Source organism: Simochromis diagramma, unplaced genomic scaffold, assembly GCF_900408965.1.
Source record: "Simochromis diagramma unplaced genomic scaffold, fSimDia1.1 OVJJ01000159.1, whole genome shotgun sequence".
Taxonomy (NCBI): Eukaryota; Metazoa; Chordata; class Actinopteri; order Cichliformes; family Cichlidae; genus Simochromis; species Simochromis diagramma.
The window spans coordinates 656,290-674,649 of NW_024387197.1; the positions used below are offsets into that span (position 1 = coordinate 656,290).

The following is an 18,360-nucleotide window of genomic DNA, read 5'->3' on the forward strand; positions in this document are numbered from 1 at the left end:
AGACTCAATCTCTCTTTATACTGTAGGCACAGAAAATGGTCATGCATTTTCCTTGTCAGTCTGAGCTTTCGGTAATCAATGATCAGCTGATTCCAACCAACCCCCCACCTTACATTCCTATTGTCTACCATCCCATTTACTCTCTGCTGTGCCGCACAGTGAAAGAGGATAATGGGAGCCTTGATGTTTACCTGAGCCATCTATCTCCATCTCTTTCTAATCTACTCTGTGAATGCTTGCACACACAATGGACTACAATTACAGGCTGTTCATGGCTCTGCATGGCCTCCCCGTAGGTTTGAAGTGGACAGCGTACTTCTGCCGCACTGGCCGGGCTCCGCTGCACCTTCAAATGTTAATGGCTCATTCACAGCCATTAATGCGCACAAGCTGCATCAGCATATCTGCCCACTGCTCTCTATCTTTATGTCTTCCACTGATATGGTAATATAGAGTAGATGGCTATAGGTAGACAATGATAATGGGGCTATTTGTTCTCTCTGGTCTTTTGTAGTGGAAATATGAGAATATTTCCATTCTGGACCTTTTCTCCTTTCTCCTGACGGTGAAATGAAATTACTGAGTGCTGGAGAATTGTCTTTCCCCCTACATGTGATTATATAGTTCTTTGTTGGTTGTTATATGTTTCACATCTACATTGTTGTGAGTTTTTGTCAACAGAAAATGTTCCAAAAGAACCTAAAAAAATTTCAAAATGTGTGTCCATCGTGTGATCAAAAACTTCCAGAAATTGGCGTACCCACAAAAAAATTTGCAGATCTCTATTTATTTGATAGGAATAATTCAGCTTAAGGAGTACAAAGCGTGATTTCCAACTCGCGTCTCTTGTTGGGTTTTTCACATCCACCATACACAAATAAAATATTCTAATATTCAACCACATAAAACTAAAATACAATATAGATACATAATGACAACGAATTACAAATAATACACGTAATCAGATACATTCATGAAAGGAGATACATTCCTAAAAATAATCTTCACTTCAATAATCTTGATTAAAAAATATAGTCTAATTAATTCAATGACCTCAGCTCTGATTATTATTATTTTTGGGGGCCAGTTTGCACTAGCTCTCAATTGCATACATATTTTTTAAATACGAGTATTTGAAACATTAATAAATGAAATTACAAGCAGCATATTGGTACATCCTAGTAACCTATCACTAACTGAAGGAAATCCAGGTTAGATCGCATGGTCATAAGTACAGAGAAACTGTGTGACTTCCAGTGAGAGATTAAAAAAAACAGTTGTTCTTGATTTTTATAGCACTATTCCTGGAATGTTTTGATCAGCACTTGTATGTTTGTGTTTTAAGGTTTGACCAATATATGAAGCCAGATGTATTTTCTATCATCTTAACATCAACCAGGTTGGCAGTGATCATTCTTTATGGGATTATCTAGCCCTTGAAAAGCAAGCTTAACCCTACCCCTAAAGAGTTCACCGGTGACCTCGTGGATATTAAGCAGTTAGAAGTGTGCAAATGAGTTGACCATCGGCTTTGCCATATGAATTGGTCTAACCTTTTGTTGATGTGTTTGTCATCACCCAGAGGAGGAGAAGCCCGTGGTGACCAACGTTACAATCAGCGATGTAACGTGGGACAGCTTCCTCTTGTCCTGGTTTGCCGACGATGGGGCTTTTGAGTCTTTTCTGATCATGGTAACTGATGCAGAGACGGACGCTGAGTGGCAAAATCACACTGTGCCCGCTGATGCTCGCAGCCTCGCCATCACCGGCCTCTACCCCACCACCTGGTACAGAGCTATTGTATACGGGGTGTACAGGGGAGCCCCATTAGACCCTGTCATTGCAGAAACCATCACAGGTATCAATGCAGTCAATTCTGGGGCCTAGCATTTTCCTCTGATTTCTTCTTTTTCTAATTGACACAGTCCTGTAATCTGTCCTTCTCTCTGTGAATTTTCTAAATTACTCTGTTCAGCACTGCCTTGAAGTGTGGCAATCACTAATAGGTGTTATACAAACACTTGTTCTTGTGCATTTTTTTATACCTTTGGACCTCTTTCTTGATATACTCAAAAATGTATCAGATTGCAAAGAATTTATTTTTATAAATCTTTGAGAATGAAACTTTTAACTTAGGGATGAAAACAGCTTGTTTTGTTCATGCCCATGGGATTTCTGCAAAACAACAAGTCGGGTCTTATTTTCTTGGTTAGCTTCAGGTTTGGAAATACTTTTTTTTTTTTTTAAAGTATACATAAAGGCAATTTATCAGCCCTTGCAGTGGAGATTACTCTTTGCAGGGTAAACAAAATCTCTGCACCTTCCAGACACTGTGAACAATCCAAATCCCCAAGCAACACTCCTTCATCAGCCATCCATCACACGCGTATCCCTGCCTTTGATGCAGGGATCGTGAAATGGGCTAACACTACAGCGCCCACACAAAACTCATTCAATCTATATTAGTCCAGCCGCGGAGCTGCGTTTGATCCACTTGTCAGTCTGCCTGTTGGTATGAGTCCAGCCTGATACCTGATACCAGCACCTGGTCTGGTATGTGAACAGGGAGAAACACGTCAAATGAGAAGGTCAAGGTGCACTGGTTTCCCCTTCCCCAACACCAGTCATTATCAGTGATTAGCATGCTGTAAATCCCAGTATGTCTAATAAGAGGTCTTTAAACATCGAAAGCATATACTACCAAGAATGTTGGAGAATATAGTTTTACATTAAATAAGGGATACAAAAAATATGATACAATTCTTTACAGGACCATAACAACTGGAGTCTGAAAGACCCTTTAGACTTTGACTATCTTAAGCAGGTCTATGGTAGAATTAGGACTAGGATACTGAAAACAGTGGTACTAATGAGATATGGTGTGGAGTCGCTTCTGTTCTGGGGCATAAACGGTAGATAGAGTCAGTCAAAAAAATGTTTTATTTTCTGAGAGTATACTAATTCACGATTATAAAAAACAGTGCTTTTGGTATTCATTTTTCTCAGATTAAAAAAATTAAGACCAGTCTAGTTAAAAAGAAAATTTGTGGAAAAAGGCTAGAGAGAGAGAGAGAGAGAGAGAGAGAGAGAGAGAGAGCAGTAATCACAAGCAGGTGAACTCACACACTAATGAGGGTGGGGAAGCCGGGAAGTAAAAACCGTGCTCTAATATAAAACGGGATGGAATGAAAGAAAGATCAAGATCAAGTGTAAGTGCACAATGACAGCACTGTCAATATTCAAAAACACTGAGGTAAACAGGTAACAGAAACACAGATCATTATAAAGATTTTGTGAAACACATGAAATATTGTGCAGGCTTAAAAGTCAAAAAATAAGTAGCTGAGTATCCAACAGTATCATTCAGCATTTGACTGATGAGGATCATTCATGTGGAAGAAAGATGGTAGGACTGATGGAGAGAGGAAAAAAACCCTGAGGCTCTTTTGTCACTTTGTGTGAGGCCTCTCTTCTGTATGCATCCCCAGTTCCCTCAAGCCTGGACTGCACTTCATTCTCATGCTGCCGTTGCCCCTGGGCTCTGGTGCTGGGGTGCCAGGGGCTTCTGGGGCCACGCAGAATATGGCATGCGCTCAACACGGCCCATTGTCTGCATGCTAATGGTGTGGCAAAACCATCTTAACATTTTTCATTAGCATCACTTAATCCATAAAACATTCCGACTTGTGAATACAAGCGCTGACTAATTATGTTATGCACGGTGGCCGTCGTCGGTCTGCTGAAGAAGGACACTGCAGGGAAAATAAAGTTGTTGCTGAGGATGGAGTGAGGAAACTTTGATTAACAGAGAGGGTGTTTTATACAATGAATGACTGGAACCACTGAGAGCACCCAGAGAAAGCTCAGTTCAGAATCGTATCCGTACAAGCTATTATCAGGCGAGACTGGGACCAGCCCTGGGGTTCAGCTTGCAGACCCCCTTAGCAGGTTAGCTGGCGCCGGTGTGTACCTCATCCACTAACAGGCTCCTTTTTGTTCCCTCAGGTCTTGAGAGGGGGTGGAAGTGTAGAGAAGGTGGAGGCGGTTGTGAGAGGGGGAAATCAGTAGCAAGCTAACACATGTTAGCTGATGGATGTAGCTCTCTTCTCTCTTCCGCTGACCAGCTGAAGCCGGCTGGCGGCTAATGAAGAGTGACAGCTCCCTGGGATTTGTGTGCTCTGCTTCTCATTTCCACCGCTTTTTCTCACAACAAATGCCTCATGGTTTTTCCCTCACATTAAAAAAAGGGGGTTTCAGGCTAGTTCAATGACCCCTGAGACCCTCACATTTGGTGTTGTGTTTTAATGAGCAGTGGCGCTGGGCTTCACTGAGCCTTTCTTGAGCCCACTTATATCTACTTCTATCCAGGCTGCTTTAAAAGCTCTGTCCAGTCCGTGTATCCATCTGCATGGCTACCGGAAGTTTCTCTGACTAATTAGCAGCAGCGAACACATCCTCAGGAGAAACAGAGCTTTTTCTCCCACAGCTGTAGACTCCTGCTGTGTCTCAGCCTTTCTTCCTATCACTGTCATTATTAGAAGCTGCTAATGGCTGCTTGACTACCGGCTTTTACAAGTTCACATTCACACAACCCCATCTGTATGCACATCTGCAACTCAATCTACTTTCAGGATTTCACTGCTATTTTGAGTTATTTCCTTTGCTTTGAAATTCATAGTATTGGAAACATAAATCTGAAAGGGGACCAAAATTGTTGCTTTTACTAGGCTATAGAGATTTTTATTTTTGCTGTAAACTTGGACTTTTCAACATTTATTGAGATCATTTTTAATTTTGACAGCAAATTTTGATTTGGTTTTCGCCATCTGAATTCTATTAGTTTTAGTCAGCTAAATATCATAGGATTTCCTTACATCAAATGTAAAATGTGCCCTTATGTTTAATTTTCTGTTCCTCCCAAGTGTTGATATTTTGTCACATTTTCACGAGGAACAGGAACTTGTACCCTTTCCAGAAAAATTGAAAAGTTGTACCAGTGTGCAGAGAAGGATTATAGAGGCACATCGAACATTACTGTACAAGGAGATTACTTCAGATTATATCATTCGTGGCTTTCTACACAATTTATTTTGTTCTGATTGGATCTCATCTCTCTATGATGAAAATTACACTGATTAAGATTTACTTCATTTTGGAGTTAGCCTTCAATTCCGCATCTGAGGAAATGCAGTATTTTAAAGGCCAGAAAAGCTATATGTAATCTATACTTTTCTCAGACTTGATAAATTATTCCTGATCACAGTTTTGACTCGGTTTTTTCTTGATTTTATTAATACTGCCATTAAATGTAACAGATCAGTCACATAAGCCCTAAAGACTCCACTTTGAATTTTGTTTCTTTCATGTTGTTGTACTAAAACTCTTCTCTTTCCACTCTGTAAAGTCAACATGTTATACGCCTTTTTTGTTTGCCATGTTCTTCAAATCTTAAAGTACTCCACAGAGAAGCCAAACTGACTATCACCCCTGTCACTCAGAGTACGAACCGGAGGTGCAGTCTCTCCTAGTCTCCGACGTCACCACAGACAGCTTTCAGCTGTCCTGGATGGCCGAAGAGGACTCCTTTGACACCTTTGTCATAATGGTCAGCCATACCAAAGGCTTAGACCAACCAAGAGAGCTGGTGCTAGGTGGTGAGGAGAGAACTGCGGTGATGACAGATCTCAATGAGGATACCGAGTACAAAGCTGAAATCTTTGGCCTCATTTTGGGAAGACGCTCCAAGTCTCTCTTGGAGGTGTTAAAAACAGGTACACAGTGAAAAGATGGAACGAGAGGCCCAAGCTGTGAACTGGAACTCTGGATACGTCTTGTCCGCGTAGTCAATGTGGAATGGTGTCATATCCTGTCTTTGGTGGTAACAGCATGAGTAGTAGCTGTGCTCTAACTTTCGTCCTTTATAAAGTACATCTTTTTGTCTACTAACCTGGTACCAAAGCATTACAGTATTTGTCCAACAGACATTTGGGTTCTTTTATGTCTGACAGTACTCCTGAGATGCAGATGAACAACCAGGTAGATTAGGCAGTGCTGTTTTCAAGGCTGATGCTGGATAAGAATCTGACTTTCACGTGGGTTTTACTGAGATCAGCCCAATATTAAAAGTACTTGGTATGGTTGAGATGAAGCAGTAACACTTAGGATGCATTAAATTATAGTATTATTGTAGTTTTAACCTCATGGCATCCACCAGTACACCAGTTAACCACTAAGGATAGGGTTAGATTTGCTTCACATTTGAGTCACAAGCTTAAAAAGCAAGTCAAAAATCCAAAATCACTTGTATATGCCATATAGATGAGACATTCGTGTAGAGGTGTAGATTTGAACCTAATCCTAACCCTACTCTGAATGTTAAGAGGGTAAAGGAGATTTCTCTATTCCCAAAGTGGTATTAAGACCTGTTAGTAAATGATCCGGTATAAAGAAGTGTGCATGTGTGCACATAAGTACATCAATCTGAAGTATCAGAGAAGGCCATTCAAACTGCATATTTTCAGTCGAGCCCCACTCAGGACACGTACTTAGCGCTTTACTCTTTTTTCGTTGTGTTGATGTGGTCTTTTATTAATTCTTGTCTGAATTCCCCTGCCAAAGGTTGTCTTTGATATCTTGACTTCATGTGCCAGTGTCTCTATGTAAAGAAGGTGGTGGTTGTCCATGTCATATAAAACTGCTGCCTGTGTCCTCCATCATCCCCCCTGAGGTAAAGGATTTAGTCTTGGGTTGCGTGGCGCATGCTTCACTTTTGTCTTACCATGAAATGTGAGCAAGTTAATCTCTTCAGGTCTGTCACGCAAGATACCGCAGCTCACTTTTAACTGGGAACAGTTCTGTCTGTGTGAGCCCGGGCCTCCGCAGGCCCCCTTTGTCTCTGGACTTCACTCTCTTTTATGCTTTCCTGCTTTCGCTCTGCTCTAAAATGAGTGCCTTTCAGTGGTGGATCTGCCCTGCTACAGTGTCTGTGTGTTTTTTCGTGTCTGTTTCTTCACTCTGTTGGAGGAAATCCTCACTAGAACATGTCAAAACTGTTCACTGATTGATATTTGCTTCTATACAGTGCTTTCTTAGAATTCTAAAAAAGGCAGTACACATACTGACTGATGCTTCTGTTTTTGTCTTTGTCCCCATCTGCTGTTTCTGTCTTCCCTTTGCCAGACCTGGGTTCACCCAAGGGCATTCGCTTCTCCGATGTCACTGACACGTCTGCAACTGTTCACTGGGTGACCCCAAGAGCTCGAGTGGACAGCTACCGGGTCACTTACGTACCTGTCTATGGAGGTCAGTATTTTTTTTATGAGTGCAGTGGGACAGGGAACATTTAGACATGCTGTTCTTAAGATCCTCCAAAAGTCGCACACAGGAGATCTCTAACCATCAACTGCATCCATGATTGCATTAGGAAAAACAGATTTTAATATCTGGCACAGCAGTATGAAACAAGCCTAGATTTGGATGACTATAACCAGCATGGACATTCTCACTGCTTTTAAATTGCTCGTCCATTCATCAGTTTATGTTGTAACTCTTTTGTCCAGATATAGACAGATGCTGCCCTCTGTTGGCTACTGATAAGTGTGTCTACTGAAAATCAAGAAAATTGACCATCCTATCACAATAGAGTCCTGTATATTTTAGATAAGATAAGATAAGATAGAACTTTATTAATCCCTCGGGTGGGTTCCTCTGGGAAATTCGATTTCCAAAAAAGCACAGCACCGACAGAAGTTACAGAGTTACAGAATATTATATATATATATATATATATATATATATATATATATATATATATATATACATACACACACACACATATATATATACAGAGACAAATATAAATAAAATATACAAAGGGGATAAATAGAATAAATAGGAATAAAAATAAAAATACAAGTGAATTGCACATTTCAAGTATTGAGGTCTATTGCACTGTTGACTATTTACAAAAAGTATTGCACAAGGTATTGTACAGTGAGGTGAAGAGGCACTACAGCTTAGTTGTTCCCCCCTCCTTTGTCCTCCTGTCTCCCCTCCCTCTCCCCTCCAGAGAGGAGTTAAATAGTTTGATGGCGTGTGGGACAAAGGAGTTTTTAAGTCTGTTAGTTCTTGTCTTGGGGAGAAGCAACCTGTCACTGAACAGACTCTTCTGGTTGTTAATGGCCGTGTGCAGAGGATGCCCAGCATTGTTCATAATGTCCAGCAGTTTTTTTAGTGTCCTTTTCTCTGCCACTGTCACCAGAGTGTCCAGCTTCATGCCGACCACAGAGCTAGCCTTCCTGATCAGTTTCTCTTTATTTTGTGACAAAGAATAAATTATTAACAAATTAGTTACATCACGATGCATGTACAATTCAAAACTGAATAAGTGATCAAGACTCAAATATTTTCAGCACCTAGAAAAATTCCCACAAAAAACTGTATCTGTAAAAAAGGGCTTTTGTTCATCACTAACTTTAACAAGGTAGAATAAATAGTAGGAAAATACAAAGACATATAGACATATAGGCAAGGTTTAATAAAAATAAAATCAAATATAAAATCCATCCACCTACTAATATTTTATCTGCTTAACTTAATGTCAGTTCAATTCAGTTTTATTTATACAGCACCAAATCACAAGGCACTTTATATTGTAAGATAGACCCTACAATATTACATACGGAGGAAAAACCCAATAATCACATGACACCCCCCCCCCCCCCCCCCCCCCATGAGCAAGCACTTTGGCGACAGTGGGAAGGAAAAACTCCCTTTTAAAAGGAAGAAACCTCCAGCAGAACCAGGCTCAGGGAGGGGCGAGGCCATCTGCTGCGACTGGTTGGGGAGAGAAGGAAGACAGGATAACAGACATGCTGTGGAAGAGGAAGTGTACAGCCCAGACAGGTGGAAAGTCCAGCAATGAAAAGAAAGAAAATTATCTGCAAACTAATAAGAGTGTTATCTGGCAAATGTTTACTTGTTAGACTTGAAGTGATGGTGAAATGCAATATAGAGACAGAGCTGCTAAATGACTTGGAAAAGTAACACGTTAACTGATGGCCAACTGCATGTGTATGGATTATGGGTATGACAGAAGTGGTTAAATCATTCATCAGTGGGGAAATCCACATGACTAAGAACAAGAAGGGATGAATGAAGATTCTTCTCCGATGAAAAACAAGTACTTCACTACTTCAGCTAAGTGTTTGTTCATTCATTGAAAATGATGTAAGTTATCAAAATTCCCAGGTAACGCCAAGACACTGTCAGTGGATGGTTCTTCATCTCAGATTGTGCTGCCTAACCTGACACCCGGAGTCACTTACAAGGTCACTGTGATTGCTATCAAGGGGCAGAGGGAGAGTGAACCTGGATCTGACAGCGTCACCACAGGTAAAATACACACACACACACACATTTGTAATGCGAAGAACAGATTTGTTGGCCACAACAGTATTAGACACTATATTATAACTATGATATGATGTTGTAGTGTGGCTTTGTACCTTACAAATTTGCAGTGTTAAGACAAAGAGAGACAGTTAAAAACTCTGGCTAGTTAAGGTTAATTTTAGCCTAAGCCAAAGCTACGCTAATTAAGCCACTGTTTGCTTTAAAGAAACTATATGTAGATTCTTGTGTGTAAAAGGTTCAAGCCTTCTGAAATTATCCAAAGCATTAAATGGAATGTGAAGAAACAATTGTGATGATCCTATGTCTAAACCATGTATTGTGTTGAAGCGATAGCAAGTAAAAAATAACTTAGGTGTAACTGTACCTTTGTGTAATACCACTAATACTAGTGTAGTACCACAACAACTGGCAAGCTATTAAGAGCACATTATGTGATCAGATACATGTATGTCATTACCTATAGTGCTATTAAAAGCTATTAAATAGGAGCACACATCCAGAAACATCTCAACACATGCAGTGACAAAAGCTGTCTCCTGGAGTTTTACTCTCATTTTGCTAAGAGCGAGTACAAGTTTCCTATAATTAATCTGTTCAGTTGGTCAGACTCATCCAAAATATATATATTTTTTCCATTTCATAAAACACTTAAAATATAATGGAGAGAGAATGTAATTAACAGGATACAAAGTCCTCTAATTAGGACTTTGTATCATGATGAACTAGAATACTAACAAACTTAGTTAACAAATGAGTTGCTTCTGGCTACTATTACACTAATGTATATATCTAACATATATCTATATATCTACAATCTTAGTAAGATTGTAGATATATCAGAATCAGAAGACTTTATTTATCCCCAAGGGGCAATTAACAAACAACAGAGCAGCATAACGTTGAAGATAAGGACAATAAGAACAGCCAATAAGAGTGAAATAATAAATACACACAGAATATACAGTATATACAGTTTTAAAATTACACAGTTTTAAAATTAAAGTGACTGAAAGGTGAATAAATAACTAATAATATATGTTAGTGTAGTTTTCTCTAACTGGTTTTGTTTGCCAATTTAGTCAGCTCACACTCTTAATTTAGATGGTATGTGTGTGACTGTGTGTTACAGCTCTGGATAAACCACGTGGTCTGAACGCAGTCAACATCACGGACAGTGAGGCTCTGCTGCTCTGGCAGCCCGCCATCGCTACAGTGGACGGCTATGTCATCACCTATAGTGCAGATTTAGGTAAGTACTTATGTGTGTACAACTTAGCACAGACAAGAACAAAAGAAATGTTCAAACAAAAGACAGTTCAAATTTTCATACTAAAGCAACATGACCAATGTACCAATACTGAGTTGGCATATTAAAAAAGTAACATGTGACACATAAGTCATAAGAAAGTTTGCTGCCTTATTATTATTTCTAGTAATGACTTTATAAAAAGAAACCAGTTTAAAGATGTTGTATGCAAGTATTCTATTTCTGTAACGCTCATAATTATAAGCATGAATATTTTGAGATTTACTGTGAAGGTTTGGTTCTTGTGTCTTGGTTCAGACAGATATCATTAAAGTACATTTAAAGAGTGTACATAACAACTTTAAGTGAACTAAAGTGAATTCAGTGGAGTATTTATTCATCATGATGTTAATGTTCAAGTTGACGGATAAAGGCTGAATACTTCCTCTGCTGGTGTTTGTCCTTCAAGTTTGATTTGGTTTCTGTACTTTGTGTTTCTCAGTGGCTCCAGTCATGGAACGTGTGTCAGGAAACGTGGTGGAGTTTGAGATGAACTCTCTGGCACCAGCCACACACTACACTGTGAAGGTCTATGCTGTGCGGGACTTGGCCAAGAGTGCAGCCACTACAACAGAGTTTATCACAGGTGTTGTTTCCCTGGTGTTTTAAATGATTAGTTAAACTAATACAAATGGGAAAAGCTAGTAGAAATCAAGCAGTCTGTCAGATTTCTTCATTATAACTGTAACTGTATGTACTTGTATGTCAAAATCTGAGAGAGCAACATCATAAGAACCGACTAGTGCTGCTGTGCTCTAGCTTGCAGGCACTACAAAGAAGGCTTCATGACTGTTGTGAAGTTATGTAGAAATCTGTAAACAAATGTAAACAAAGTTTGGATTCCTTCAGATGTGGATGCCCCCCAGGACTTGGCAGCCAGTAACATCCAGACAGAGAACGCCATGCTGACGTGGAAGCCTCCTCGTGCTGACATCACCGGCTACATGCTCAGCTTTGAATCTGCAGACCGCACCATCCGGGTCAGTACACAACTTATACTGCTCTCCGAAGGCCAATGCCGATCCAACTGTATGTTGAGTATGTGGAATATGTTCACGAATGTTTGTTTCATCCTTCAGGAGGTGGTGCTGAGTCCGACTGCGGTGTCATACAACATGGCTCAGCTCAAAGCATCCACTGAATATACAGTCAGCCTGCAGGCCCTCGCTGGACCAAAGAGAAGCAGAGTGATCACTACTATCTTCACCACCAGTGAGTAGACTCCTGCACACACTAGAAAGGTTTCAAGTCACTGTGATGTCTATTTATAGTGTTATCAGTAATGCAAGGACAAATAGAATATATAGCCTTTTTACATTCAGTTTTAGAGATACTGAATTAAGCTGCTAAATCAGGGCTGTTAATTATATGGCCTGTGTTTAAAAAAAAAAAAATTCCAGGAAAGGGTCAAACATGGTCCAAAGGATGACTTTAAGGAATTACAATCTGTTTCTGAACTCTTCATTTCACACAGCCAGAGGTCATCATCTTCATCAGTTTTACGGATTTCCTACTGACAGACTATTTAAACCATGTGGTCACATGGTTTAAATATAAGCCATTGAGCAATGCTAACCTGTCTGAAGTTACAGCAGCAGTGTTTGTAATGACATCGACTGGCTCAGTGTGAAAACCCAAACGCAATTTTTCAGTTCTGTAATCTGATGGTTGATTAAATGTGAATGTTTTCACAATTTGTATGATTTCCACACATTATTCAGGAAACAATAAAAAAAATAAGATGGTTAGTGTTACACTGTAAAGAAAAATTCCAAAAAAATCCAGTAATATTCCGGCAGCTGGGGCGCCAAAATAATACCAGAAAATAACAGAAAATAACTTTCTCATAAAAATACGGTTATTTTCATTAATGACAATACAGTTTGTTACCCTAATTTTACATGGGATTTTGCCTTTTTCAAGTGCTTTTAAACATTAAATTAGGAACATTTTAATGTGATTAAACAATGAAATTACCTATAAACAAGGTCAATGAATGCGGCAATATGAATAATAATACTTAAATGTACAGAAATATACAGTTAACAGTTGGTTTAAATAATAATAATGGATTGCATTTATATAGCGCTTTTTGAGACCCTCAAAGCGCTTTACAATTCCACTATTCATTCACTCTCACATTCACGCACTGGTGGAGGCAAGCTACAGTTGTAGCCACAGCTGCCCTGGGGCAGACTGACAGATTTTATGTTAATTTACATTTGAAATGTAAAATCACAGTCTATTTATGTAAATTTAATGATATTCTAGAAAAACAGTACAAAACTGTAAAATACACAGTAAAATACTTTTATATTACTTTTTTTTACAGTGTAGTTTTTAAATGAGGTTGAAACTAGATGAACTGTGAAGCAAGACTACTTGCTGAACTGAGGCTGCTGGATGAAAATGTTAAATTCAAGCAAACACAAGAGTATAAAGAACCTCTCTGCAGCATCCTGGCTTTGCAAACAGGAAATTCTGGAATGGAATAATCCTATTTATTTATATAGCATCTTTTCCCCTTAATCATTATTTTGTGTGTGTGTCTGTGTAGCTGGCGTGTTGTACCGACACCCCAGGGATTGCTCCCAGGCCCTACTGAATGGAGACACCTCATCAGGCATGCACACCATCTACCTGGGTGGAGATGAGAACCAACCCCTGCAAGTCTACTGTGACATGAGCACTGATGGAGGCGGATGGATCGTAAGTCACGGGCTGACATACTTGTTGATAATGTGCAACCACTCTTTCGTTTTCAAGATCTGGCACATATTTGATCATCATTAATCATCATTCCATACTTTGTATTCAGAAATTTTCAGTTCAAATCAATTCCATTTTATTGGTATTGTGCCAAATCACAACAACAGTCATCTTGATGTGCTTTATATTATAAGGTAAAGTCCCTACAATGTTACAGAGAAAATCCCAACAGTCAGATGACTCCCTATGAGCAAGCATTTGGCAAAAGTGGGAAGGAAAAACTTGGTTTTAACAGGAGAAAACCTCCATAGAGGTTGGAAAAACAGTTTCATGGCCAACTGAGACCTGCTCCCTCAATATTCCATGACAGATTAGCAGATAATAGACCTGGAGTTTATTCCAAGTGCTGAACTTGCATTTGGTAGCTGTTCACTGAAATGCTCAAAGACTGACAAGTGTCAGTGCAAGTGAACAAGGCCAGCGCTATGCTGAAAAAACAAAATAAACCTATCTGAGAGACAGCAGAAATATGTAGGAATGGCCAAATCAAAAATGTGTTACATTTTTAAAAGAAGTACTGCACCGGCCAGCTCAGCAGCACTAAAAGACCCGAAAGACCACAGAAAACAACTAAGTGCAGACCTCTTTCTTTGGCTGACAAAAAACTGTTATGTCTGAGTATAAAAATATCATGAAGGTGAGCTAAGACCAAGCACATAAACAAACAGAACTATCCACAAAACAAGCTCAGATGACCTGCCCAAGAGAAGCACACCAAAATACAAGTGCTTATCTCAATGGACTAATAAAACCAGGAGAAAATGGGTACAAAAACAAATGGCAGCTCACCTTACAAAACAGACTTTTTTTAGTTCAATGTGACGTGTTATAGCAGTCATGAGGGAAAACCGTTTACCTCTAGACTTTCATAGATTAAGACGTCTTTTTGCAACCACAGCTATGGTCATCTGGTTGCCTTCAAATAGAAAGCAGGTCCAACACTGCACTCTCTTTATCCAGCTCGAGAACTGCTTTCAAGTTTTATACTGTCCATTTGCTTTCCTTAACAAGATTTTTATTAAATCTATTCTTTGTTTTTCTCTCTCTTTGCAGGTTTTCCTCCGACGTCAAAGTGGCAAACTAGAGTTCTTCCGCAACTGGAAGAATTACACAGGCGGCTTTGGAGACATGAATGATGAATTTTGGCTGGGTAATTTTTTAACAAAGAACCACAGAGTTTTCCATAATACACAGGACGTGGTCATATATCAGGGTCCAAAATAGCTACACACACAAGTTAAACATAATTTACAAAAATGCGGTTCAAACATACAAAAATCCAAAAAGTTAAACTTCCAGAAAGTCTACCATTTCCAGAAATTTCCACAGCACAGAGTAATAGGACCACACTAAGAAAGTAACTCAGGTCCCAACAGCAAGATCTGACAAAGGTAGAGAAACGGTTCTAAATACACAGAAGGAAAGCTGGCAAAAAGGATACAGGTGAGGATGGAACACATGAGGAAGCAATTAAAGGAAAGTAAAAATAATCAGGGAGGAGGAGGCAATCACAAAGGCTGGAAAGGGCAGAAAGTAAAAAAGGGAAAACTAGCATTCAAAGTAAAACAGGAAATGAGCAAACGTTAATTAACAAGTTATAGTTTTAACTATATAGTTTTAAAACTAATTTTTGTTAAAACTATGTAGAGCCTACAATGTAATTTCTGCATGTGGCCAACCTTGTTGATGGCATACTTGTATGTGGTGGGCCAAAACACTACTTGGTTAATTAGTTGTCAAACATAAGGCCCAATGGTCAGAACTGGCCTGGCAAAGACTCTAATCTGGCCCACTCTGGCAGAAATTATGTAATTTTTGATTGTACGTTCATAGGTTTTACATCTTTTTTCTTCTGGTAAAGATCTCTGCCACATAGTAAACCAAAGTAATTCGATAATAAATGAACAAGTTACATGACAGAAAAGTTGCTGTTTTTTTACTTTATAATAAACATTTATGTGTAGTTAAACATCTTTACAGTTACAGAAAGGGGAGTTTGAGTTGTCCAGCCCTTAACATAAAATGAGCTTAGATTACAGAGTAGGCTACTGCATAAGGGATGGACATAGGCATAAATTTCATCTAAGAGCTCCATAGATAGTAGTCATTTAAATGCTAAACATTTGTAATGTGTAGAATGATACTTTTAGTTTGATAATAGGATCTTTTGTAAGCCATTGTTCAGCTGTCTCCTTTTTCACTCAGGTCTGTCCAACCTGCATAAGATCACAGCCAGCGGTCAGTACGAACTGCGAGTAGACCTGAGAGATAAGGGAGATACAGCCTATGCTCAGTATGACAAATTCTCAGTCGGTGAACCCCGGACCCGCTACAAAGTCCACGTAGGAGGATACAGCGGTACAGCAGGTAAAGCTAGTATCTGTGCTCTACAGTTTATGCACAGTGATTTAAATGTCTCTTGATACTTTGTCTTTGACACCAGTACTGGCCTTGCAGCGGCGATGCAGGAGCCTGTGTGTGGTAGATGGGCTTCATTTGCCTTGTTTATATGCTGCCTTGCTTGTGCTTTTGTGTCACTCTGTTTTGCGATACATGAGTCAGGTCGGGACTCATCGGTACAATGTGTAAAATCTCACCACTGGATGTCAGTAGATTGCAGATTGCAGTTTTCTTACCCTTCTTAATTCAAATGCATAATCCTAGTTATGGTGGCGACTTAGGAGAAACAACTCTGGCTGTGTTCATCTGTAGTGAGTGTAGACAATGCTGTGTCTCTCTGAATCAGAACAAGAAAAACACCAGGAAACTTAATCACAGCAAAAATGTAATGACTCTCTTGTTTGGCCTCTGTAGGCGACTCCATGACCTACCACCACGGCCGGCCGTTCTCCACCTACGACCATGACAACGACATTGCCGTCACCAACTGCGCTCTGTCCTATAAGGGAGCCTTCTGGTATAAAAACTGCCACCGGGTTAATCTGATGGGACGATATGGAGACAACAGTCACAGCAAGGTAATGAATAGTTCATTGCAGCACAACCTACAGTACAGTTATTGCACATTTAATGGGTCACCAAAGGTTCTGACTGGGTCAAAAATAACTGCCTGAATATGTGCTCACAGGCATTTTACAGTAGACATTAGAAATCATGAATCTGATTTCTGATTAATGATTCCACTAATCGTTTTTCATTATCTTGATTATTTTCATGTTATTTTGATAAAAAATAAATGTACTTCTAAATCTAAATTTAGAAGGAACAGTTGTAAATGACTAACTTTTCATTGGTAGTGTGCATAATATGAGTCTGGTAGAAACTGCCCTTCTGTTTCACTCTGTTTTTGACTTGCACATCTTGCCTGCCGCCTCTCCAGGGCGTGAACTGGTTCCACTGGAAAGGCCATGAGCACTCAATTGAGTTCGCTGAGATGAAGATCCGGCCATCCAACTTCAGAAACCTGGAGGGAAGGAGGAAACGATCATAAATGATATGAAAAGCTCCGCCGCCACCAATACCACCTTCACCACCACCAACAACAAAAACAACAACTACTACTCTGGACTCCGCATGAACCACCTGGACTCCCAAACCCTCCCACCCTGCAGCAACCAAAGCCACTGCCAAGAGCCCTGCTGTTCTCACATGAAACAAATGCTCCTCGATGTTTTCTGTTCCCTCACAAATCTGCCTAAATCTGCCATATGACCCATCCCAGCCTTTCTCCCCTCTGATACGGCTACGCAAAAATGCTGCCAGTGCAGAAACTGACGTTACAAACTGGACTTGCATCAAACCCCACGAGGTTCACCAAAGAGAGTCTCTCCCTCTCACTCAATTCTGACCCCGATCTCTTGTGTTGCAGCATTTGTGGGAAAGCGTGAGCGCAGCTTGGACATTATGTTGTGAATAGTCATTAATACAGTTTCCTATTTCATATCCATGCCATGTCTGGCATTTGACAAAAAATTCTGACTGTTTAGTACGATGCAATCTTGTTTAGGATCAGGGCCTCTTTGCGAAAAGTGTTAATGCAGCAGGATTATCAGAGAAAGTCTACTCCTTGTACAGCTCTGTACATGTCTCCATCTGATATGAACGTCTGAAAACGGATTCTTCAGATGTCACATATCTCCATCTAACTTGTCATTTGTTTGTCCATGTGCAACTAAACACATCTCAGTGTCACTTTATAATCCCCAGCCTCCCTTCACTCCCATCCCCCCAATAAAAAAATGTAAAAAAGGAAAAGAAAAACCTACGGAAACACATTTTACTCTCTACATCCCATGTCGTTGTGGACGGCGGTGTTTCCGTTGAGTCTTTGAAGGCATCATGCTGTGGCCACAGTATTGTGTTAGCAAAAAAAGAACAGAGAAGAAAAGAAAACGTGTTTTGTTTCTCTGAGGCGGGACCTGTTATTCAGTATAAAATGACTTTGGTGATAACATTTTGTTTGTTCTTTGTTTTTGAAAAATGTGACTACGGTACATATATGTGGAACATGAGAATGTTATGTGATGCTCGAAACTTTAAAAAAGGCCAATTTTCAATTGAATTCCAGTTGTCATAGTAAGGTCTCTATGATTGTGTTAATGAAAATAGTGTTTGGACAGGCCAAAACTAGAGAACTAGTTACTGTTTTTACCCCTTTCACCTCCCCCAAACCCCGCCCCCTACCCTTTCCTGCTATTGCAGGATACTAAACCACTGACCTTCTAAAGAATGCCTGTGTAAATTAAGGTTGTTTTGATTGTTTTGTTTGTTTAAAACTGGGTGAACAGCAGGTGTTTCTCTGTAAACTGTATTACAATAAAACAGTTTGTTTAAAACGACAAGTTTCACAAGTTTTATTTTGACTATCCTGGGGTCTACTAGCTCTTTGTCAAAATGGATCTTTGGTGATT

General features: G+C 39.7%; 1 protein-coding gene across 3 annotated transcripts in view; it reads left to right on the forward strand.

The window, feature by feature from the left end:
- The window catches only part of tnc (tenascin C), a 56,875-nt gene extending 38,587 nt beyond the window's left edge, over nucleotides 1-18,288 (forward strand). The window contains exons 11-23 of one of the 3 annotated variants that reach the window (XM_040050095.1): nucleotides 1,583-1,858; nucleotides 5,499-5,771; nucleotides 7,180-7,302; nucleotides 9,250-9,393; nucleotides 10,544-10,663; nucleotides 11,163-11,306; nucleotides 11,570-11,700; nucleotides 11,800-11,932; nucleotides 13,278-13,429; nucleotides 14,543-14,639; nucleotides 15,695-15,856; nucleotides 16,304-16,467; nucleotides 16,830-18,288. In XM_040050095.1, the coding sequence (XP_039906029.1) occupies nucleotides 1,583-1,858; nucleotides 5,499-5,771; nucleotides 7,180-7,302; nucleotides 9,250-9,393; nucleotides 10,544-10,663; nucleotides 11,163-11,306; nucleotides 11,570-11,700; nucleotides 11,800-11,932; nucleotides 13,278-13,429; nucleotides 14,543-14,639; nucleotides 15,695-15,856; nucleotides 16,304-16,467; nucleotides 16,830-16,940 (2,030 nt within the window). In that variant the 3' untranslated portion in view covers nucleotides 16,941-18,288. The remainder of the gene's footprint in view (nucleotides 1-1,582; nucleotides 1,859-5,498; nucleotides 5,772-7,179; nucleotides 7,303-9,249; nucleotides 9,394-10,543; nucleotides 10,664-11,162; nucleotides 11,307-11,569; nucleotides 11,701-11,799; nucleotides 11,933-13,277; nucleotides 13,430-14,542; nucleotides 14,640-15,694; nucleotides 15,857-16,303; nucleotides 16,468-16,829) is intronic. The other 2 variants (XM_040050093.1, XM_040050094.1) reach the window with 2 other exon arrangements.
- Nucleotides 18,289-18,360: the final 72 nt, after the last annotated feature.